Here is an 8,483-nt window from a genome sequence, read left to right as displayed (position 1 = left end):
CTATACAGCTTGGAGTAAGACAACGTGCATAAAGAGGATGATGTGGTCAAAATACTCATTTGCCTAATAATTCTGCACTCCCTGTAGACTATTACATACGTCATACAAACGTGTTTCGTTTCTTCTATACAGTAATGCTGTAAGCCAAGGGTCGGGAACCTATAATTAAGTTAGCTAGAATTTCATAACATAATAAGTAATAAATAGTTTCGCTGATATTCAAATAAAACATTACAGAAATCATACTGTTAAAATACTCTTTTAAAAAACATTCTCGCGTATTTGTGGCGGCAGCGTATGCTCTTTGCGCTGTGTTAAATCATCAGCTTGTTACGTCATCTTTTATTTCTGACATGAAAAGTGAAAACAAAGTCAGTCCATTTTGTAACAACACATACAACACGTCTCACGCTGAAAATACAACATAAATAAAAGTACAGTTAATGATAAAATTAAAATAATTAAATCAATTAATGACGAAACTCCTAACATGTGCACCTACCATAAGGAGAGCAGAGTCCGACTGCTGCTTCCCGGGGTTCAGAACTGCACGAATATGCAGGGGTGTTGCATTTAATGACCGTACGGTAAATTACGATATATAGTATATATATATATATTTTTTTTTCAAGTGGTGTGTAATAAACTGATTTGTATGGCGGAACGATGTATAACAGCAGAGGTCGCATTAATAGTAAGGAGCATTTTACGTAATGAATAGTCTAGCGTTATTATTGTTTTAAGTAACTTTTTTAATACTTCAGAGAGTTATACTGTAAAATTATCGGTCTTGTTTAAAAATTCACACATTTAGTTGTATTCAGAGCAAAGAAAAAAATATTGTACGGCTCTCACAGAAACATATTATAAATATGTGGCTTATTTTGGCTCTCTCTGCTAAAAAGGTTCCTCACCCCTGCTGTAAGCTAACAGTTCATCAGAAGAATCCCCCGTTTGCTGAGATGCAGGATGTATTTATAACATTAATATAACACATTTGAAGGTTTTAAGGAAAATGTTTGGACTCTCCGAAAAATAGTTCTGCTGTAAGCTGTTTGGACTCTCCGAAAAATAGTTCTGTTAACTCGATAAAATGGTAAATGCTACAATCACTGTTATATAGCCATACTCTATCAAAATCTATCAAAAGACATAGTTTTTCATGTGTTTACATTCAATGCAATCATTTATATATGAATATATATGTACGTATATATAGCTTTTAGCTTTTATATATAGCTTTTAAAAATAACATCAACTTGGACACTGTGTCACACATTTAAACCAATCATGACAAACATCACTCTGCTGTCAACTAAGGTCTCTGTTGTCAAGTGGCAACGTCATAAATATTTACGTGTTATGTATTACGTAAGAATGATACATTATTCAGTATGAGATACATTTTAGCAAGTGCCTCAGTTCCTCACGTTTTTCGTTTATCATTCCTGCAGCAAATGGATAACGCAGTGTACACGTTCGAGCAGCTGCTAAACCAGTCGTTGGCGGATGACGACATGTGCAAGAGCATCCAACGGTGTCAGGACAGGGCCCTGAAGGTAAGAACGGAACACCGACTAATGGACTTTGACCTGAACCATCACAGGCCTTAACCACGTTTACATACACCGTGACATCAACTTCCGTTTGACAGTAGTATTAACTCAGTGTAGCCAATCAACCGCAACTACAAAATGCCAAATAAAAGCGACACAAACAAATATAACTCTAATCATTTTACAAAAAATGTTCTTTTACATAAGCAAAACTTACTAGCCTTTTCAGCAGTTGGAATACTGAAAAAATACTGCTACAGGACCTTAGAACCCAAAAATGTCTAAAACTGTCTTTGTCTTTTTGATCATAACCAATAACATTTAGCAGAAAGTAGAAAGGTGCACTTTTTTGGTCAAATGCTATATTTAAACTTTATTTTAATTATTTATAAAGTAGGGCAGGTCGTATTCATTTGAGGTGGGATTAGAGCCCTAATGAACAACAACACTTTCAAAGAGAGCCCATATATACGTTAGGACAGAATAAAACACACCACAATGGGTCCTGAAATTCCTCATCTGGCTGTAGTTTGCCCATGCCTGACATAGACCACAATGACTGAGGCCTTGGGCAATTTACGCTGGTTCACTGTAAGCAACACAGTGACGACCACAGTGGCCACTTAGCGACAGCGACTGGTCCACGTTTGTCCCTGACAGGTATTTCTGTTGTTTTCCTTCTTAGAAATATGACTACGACAGCAGCACGGTCCGGAAGAAGTTCTTCAGAGAGGCTCTGCTGCAAATCATCATCCCGTACATGCTGCAGCAGCTCTCAGAGTCCTGCTCACCCGTGAGTCCCTCCCGTATACCGTACACCCCCCATTTACATTTCCATCCATTGCAGTTATGACTTTAAACCTGGATTTGCACAGAGAGTGTATCGAAGGCAACGATCCAAAAACACTGAGGCGGACTAACTCTGTCCACTCTCTGTCCTGACCAGGAGCTGCCTCGCTTCAAAGAGCTGATCTTTGAGGACTTCTCACGTTTCCTGCTGGTGGAGAACATGTACGAAGAGGTCGTGCTGCAGTCCGTCACCAAGGACATCATGATGGGTGAGAATGGAAACTATGTTGAATGTGTCATAGTACCAAGAAGTATTTTTAGAGAAGTGAAATTGGTGATAAAGTACTTCAGAAGAATGATTAGTCCAGTGATTCCCAAACACATGGGGATAACTATCATCAAGCCCCGCCTCCAACCTAACACATTAACAGCTAATGCTTTAAAACTTTATTTTAAACACTAAACTAACTAACTTATCTCTTGTCCATTTCTTTGTGTGTCCAGCTGTGAAGGAGGCAGCGGTCCAGAGGAGACACAATCTGTACCGCGACAGTATCGTCCTGACAAACAGCGACCCCAACCTGCATCTGCTCGGAGAATCGCCCCAGGTGGACTGGGCAGCTAAGTTTGGCAACAATGAACCAGATGGCACTGTGCAGGAAAGGGCCTCGACTGAAGGAGGAGGTTCTGGGAGTAGACGCAGACAGGTGGTGTCCATGATCCAGCTGGATGGACTTCCTGTGGCCTACGAGTCCTGTCTGGAGGTCCCAGGTGTGGATGTTATCCCGGAGGAGGATTCCAAAACAACGGAAGAAACACCTGAGGAGCACAGCGAGGACGAGGACACAGACCAAGTTCCCATGTCTCCCGACAGTGTTGATGAAATCAGAGACTTGATCAATCCAGTGGTGGAAGTGGCACTGCCAGTGTCTGAGGAGGAGAAGATCCGCAAGACCAACGTAACCCAGCCCACCAAGGGCAAACTCATCACAGAGGATGGTGTGCAGGAGGATGTGACGCACATCACTACAGTTGTCGACGGCGCCCCGAAGAAGTCTTTCCGAGACAAGAAATCCCCGCAGACCGACATTCAGAAGCTGCTAGGAAACGGAGAGCAGGAAGGGATCGTAGAAAACCAAGAAGAAGACGACGCCAAAGATAAAACACAACCCGAGGTCCTGGAAGACGAAAGTGCAACGACGGTTGAAATCCCTGTGGCAGAATCAGGTTCTGAATCGCCACAAGTTCCAACAGACTCTAGCTCGAGAGAAGACAGCGGCTTCCAGTCGCCAACCAACCTGGAGTCGGATGACAGTGTACCCCAACCAATAACAAACGGCCTGAATGGAGAGGACAAAGTCATTGATCCGGCAGAAGTGGAAGTTCTTTTAGCGTAGACGGGAGGTGTTCCACGCAAGACTGAGAAAGGGACCAGGAGCGACCCTGCTTGTTATTTAAAGCTTTTGTTTTCTGGGCTGATGCTGTTGTTCATGTTGCTTCATGAACATGCGCTCTGGACATTTCTTCTCCGACCGGTCATCTCTTTTTAGCTACGTCAACACACATGATCCTGTATGTGCACGGCAGTGAAATCACACTCTGAACCTTACTGTACAAAGAAAGTGATGACAGTCCGACCAAACACAAACCACTTTTGAGACAAGAGACACTTCCAACTTTACTTCGAGTCACGACCAATTCAATCAGTTCCTTAGTAAAAGTATCGCTGACCAAAATATATGGATGCTTATATTTGTTTTTCAGCCTCAAGGGGGTGGATTTACTTGAACCAGTTTTTGAGGTACTAGCCTCTCAGAAGCATCAACATTTTACAAACAGTGCAGGAGTTTTTCTAGCTTGGCTAAAGTGTATTGTCATAAATTAAAAAAGAATATAAAGTTAAGATTTTTAAAGACACTAAACCAGGCATAGGCAAACCTTTTGGCTCGCAGGCCACAATTGGTTCTAGATTTTGACATGGTCATGCTAAAAGTCATGCATAAAGACTAAAATTCTATAATACTTTTAGCCTTCTCTACGTCATCTATAGGGAAGACGTTGGCACTGCAGGGAAAAGGCAGAAGTATTTACTATAATACTTTTAGCCTTTTCTACGCCATCTATAGGGAAGACGTTGGCACTACAGGGTGCAAGGGTGCAGGGTACAAGTTTGGTGGGCCGGATTACAAAACTAAATGGGCTGCATCTGGCCCCTGGGCCTTAGTTTGCCTGCACTAAACAGAAAATAACCTTTGAGTCTTCTAAAAAAAAAAAAATTGGAGTAAATTTACACTAGACTGTGCTGCAACGAAAAGGTCCCCAACCACTGTAACACAGACCAATACCAGGCCATGTTTTTTTGGTAATAGCGACACAGGAGGAAACTAAGACTATTATTTTGGAGTGAATTTACACTAGACTGTGCTGCAATGAAAAGGTCCCCAACCACTGGAACACAGACCAATACCAGGCCATGGTTTTTTGGTAATAGTGACACAGGAGGAAACTAAGACTATTATTTTTCTTTTTCATGCCACATGGTGGTAGAATTTGTTGAGGCACTTGTCCGACGGCATGCAGATCATCACCACAGAACAAAGCATGCAGGCACTTGGCATGCAGATCATCACCACAGAACAAACAAAAACTCTATAGTAGATAAGACATAACCTAAAGTAAAAGTGAGCTAAAGTAGAAATAAACTGCCCTTAAAAGGTCATGATCCACTTTTTAAAAACGTAACACTTCACACCTGTCTGTTATTTTAATTGTTTCCTGGATAAATGAATAGTGTGATTACAACACTAACGGGTGTAAATGTAGCTGGCTGATGTTAGATTTTCATTGTAGGTTCGGTCTGTTGTGCTCTTCATTAATCGCTTCACAACTCTCAATCTGGGCAGCAGGGGGTGTTACTGTCAAACTTTTACACTGTCTGGATTTTTGCCACATCCTACCGCGCTTCTTTTTTTTTGTTTGTTTGTATAAAAGAAAGTATTTTATATAAGTTATATGCTGATGTTTCGTTCTTTTTGTTAAATGTGGTCAAATGACCATTGTTTCAACACATTTCAGTCAAAAGTGTCAGGACTTTTATTTTAATCCCAGTTGATTCCAAGTAACTGGAACATAGTGTCTTGTGACCTTACGTTTGCGCCGAATGAGAAATGATTTGATGGATATCAGAATTTGGACGTCCGTGTAGTCAGTAGAATCTTCTGTGTAATATTATTAATGAGGTTCTTTGAAACTTTTTTTTTTCGTTTCATCTTCTCTGGGTCAGAGGGAGACGTCACCTTCTATCATTTGTACTAATGTGGATTAAACTTAACTTCTAGAACAGCTTTGGCAGCTATTCCTGTCCTTTATAAAAACACGTCGTTTTGCTGTTATAATGCTACGGTGACCAATGATGCAGCCCACGGTTGTTTGTGTTAGGGTGTCCAAAATATTACATTAGACACATAACGAACATAGTGCCATATATTTTTAGTTATATCTCTACAGACAAAACATACTGTTGGTATGGGTTTCAGTCGTCAGTCTTAAAAAAATTTAATTTAATTTCATGACAATATTTAATGAATTTAATTTTAAAAAAATGTAATGCTAAAGTTCAAATTATCTTCTCCAAAATGTTTGTGTGGAACTGTGGTATAGATGAGGCACTCGCTTTTCCTGTTTCAACTTAACTAGGTCAATGATGGTCGTTAAACCACACCACCAACAACAATCAGCAACACACACACACACGCACACACAGACACACAAAAGCAAGATGGAGCAGGTGAGTACAGCCGTCGTCATGACGGTTCCCCTCTGACTGTTTCCATTTTGTTAAATGTGTCTTTCACGTGCCATGTGACACACACACACACACAAGGAAAATCACATGATCCACTTCCTCATGTTGACACACTGCAGCGTTTAATGCTATTTCAAAAACCAGCCTTAAACAAAAAACACATCTACATACAGTACATACACTTTTAAGATGGCCATCTTTAGTATCATGGAGTTAGTACAGGGGATAGCAACCTGAGGTCTAGACCCCCCCCTCCTGTGGGGTTCCGTGAATCAAGTGTTACATTTGAGCGTAATAGGAAATGTTGCCTGTGTGCACAATTAAAGATTGCTGAAAAAGAAAAATTAAATAAAACAGGTTTCATTTTTATTACAGATTTTAATTTCACAACACCACTATAAACCTATAGTTAAAAATTAAACAAACTAAAATAAATTTCAATTAAGTATTCAAATAAATTACAGTATTGGAGGCACAAGTTGTTCTCTAACTTCTGTCTCCGAGAATGAGTGGAAGTGGTTAGTAAATACCACAAACGTCGCTTTCACACCAGAGAAACTAAAAGTTATTAAATGTTTTCATTCTAAAATCGTCATAAAATCATTAAAACCTAAAACACATCCACACTCCATGGTCACAAGCACAAACGTCAACAAAAGCCAGTGACCAGTCGTTGACAATCTGTCATCGACATCACCACTGTCGTCGTTGTCATGCCAACAGCAGATCCAGTAGTTTTCCCAGTAAAAAACAAATGTATGGAAAAAAAAAAAAAAATCACTCAGCGAAGTTGCTTCTTACTCAGCAGGGGAAATGAGATAAAGTAACCCAGAGCGGAGCCCAGGATGACACCCAGGAAGATCCAGACGTTGTAGGACATCACCAACAGCATCAGCATGTAGCCCAGAGCCACCTGCAGCACGTGGAGTCCAGTCTGGTCGACATGCAGTAATAGGCTGGAGAGAAAAGTTAGAGTGATGTTATGGGTGACCAGAGATCTTTTTACACAGTTCTGCATGTTGACTGTATGATAAAGCCAAGCTAAGGTTCCATACAGTTTTGGACCAAAAGTAAAAACACTCTAAAGTCATTCATTTAGAGCAGGGCTGTCAAACTTTTTTTTCACTGGTGGGCCACATCAGCAATACAGTTTCCTTTGAAAGGCCGGTTGTAAATGGAAGACTGTATAGATCAGGGGTTCCCAACTCCCGGTGCACGGACCAGTACCAGTCCATATTGGTCATTTGGTACTGGGCAGCAGTGGGACACAGTGAAAAAATGTACTTCATTCTTACTAATTTACTTAATCAAAAGAAAATCCAGTCATATCCATTTACTTTTTTTTTAATAAAGATAATCTGGCAATATTTTATAATAATAAGTCATTCAGACTCTAGTACAAACAGAATAGTCTAATAGATGTTTTAGTTTGAGAATTTAATGATGCTTCAATGCTCGACCCCTCGTAACTGGTCTGTATAACGGGTGGTACTGGCTGACCAGTCCTTGGAACAAAAAAGATTGGGGACCGCTGATATAGATGTAACTACTGTATAACAGACTAATACATGTTTCTGCATCTTCTAGCTATCTTTTATTTACTTAGGTTAAGAAACTCTGTTGCATGGACTTTGACACGTGCAATAGAGAATAACATAATAGAAAACACTGACGTTCTAAAAACTAAATATAAAAGTGCAGCACGCCTCGCGATTCAGGTTCTTCTGTTCTGACACGCCTTCAACCAGCCGATGTCCCATCATAAACTGGAGGAGTTTTCGGTAGTACCAGTAGTAGACCACAAAGAGATAAGACTTGACCTCCAGGCTGCTCTGTGCTAACTGCTAACTTATGACTGAATGACTTTTGCGAGTAACACGAGCGGCTGCACTTTTGTTCTGCTCTGTATTACAATGGTTACCAGGTGTACGTGTTTGGCACACGTGTATTTGTATTTAGTATGAATACACATACAGTGAGAACACGGTATTTCAATCTATAAATACCAGATGAAAAAAGTGGGCACAGGCACTGAAAAGTGAAAATCGACTAAATGACAGCCCCGCCCTCAAGATTTCTAATATCACAGCAATAAACAACAGTTCCGACCGGTTTCTGTTGTTCAGATCTGGAGAAGGGAGGGTCTCAATGGCCGTCCTGGAGGACTCTGACCGGCTGATGCTCAGTATGGAGCTGGAGTCGTTGCTGCAGGACAGAGGCACAGAATCCAGGGCCTGGTGCGGCTGGTACCTGCTCTGTAACCACACCCTCCAGACTTTCAGTAGCTCGTAGAAAAAGGTGAGCAGAAGCACGACCAGCACTGACAAAAGCAT

The 8,483-nt window shown here is 40.7% G+C and overlaps 2 protein-coding genes across 2 annotated transcripts in view; one reads left to right on the top strand and one right to left on the bottom strand.

The window, feature by feature from the left end:
- Positions 1 to 4,438, top strand: part of niban2a (niban apoptosis regulator 2a) — a 25,734-nt gene extending 21,296 nt beyond the window's left edge. Inside the window, exons 11-14 of the mRNA XM_008324375.3 lie at positions 1,455 to 1,559; positions 2,242 to 2,349; positions 2,503 to 2,614; positions 2,850 to 4,438. Of these exons, the coding sequence (XP_008322597.1) occupies positions 1,455 to 1,559; positions 2,242 to 2,349; positions 2,503 to 2,614; positions 2,850 to 3,742 (1,218 nt within the window). The 3' untranslated portion in view covers positions 3,743 to 4,438. The remainder of the gene's footprint in view (positions 1 to 1,454; positions 1,560 to 2,241; positions 2,350 to 2,502; positions 2,615 to 2,849) is intronic.
- Positions 4,439 to 6,250: 1,812 nt separating this feature from the next.
- slc31a2 (solute carrier family 31 member 2) overlaps positions 6,251 to 8,483 on the bottom strand; it is a 6,586-nt gene continuing 4,353 nt past the window's right edge. The window contains exons 3-4 of the mRNA XM_017038881.2: positions 8,260 to 8,483; positions 6,251 to 7,106 (exon numbers count right to left, since the gene is read on the bottom strand). The exon at positions 8,260 to 8,483 is cut by the window's right edge and continues 1 nt beyond it. Of these exons, the coding sequence (XP_016894370.1) occupies positions 6,932 to 7,106; positions 8,260 to 8,483 (399 nt within the window). The 3' untranslated portion in view covers positions 6,251 to 6,931. The remainder of the gene's footprint in view (positions 7,107 to 8,259) is intronic.

Source organism: Cynoglossus semilaevis, chromosome 14, assembly GCF_000523025.1.
Source record: "Cynoglossus semilaevis isolate Cse_v1.0 chromosome 14, Cse_v1.0, whole genome shotgun sequence".
NCBI classification, from domain to species: Eukaryota; Metazoa; Chordata; class Actinopteri; order Pleuronectiformes; family Cynoglossidae; genus Cynoglossus; species Cynoglossus semilaevis.
The sequence above is the reverse complement of the archived record's forward strand: the minus strand, read 5'-3'. Positions and strand labels throughout refer to the sequence as shown.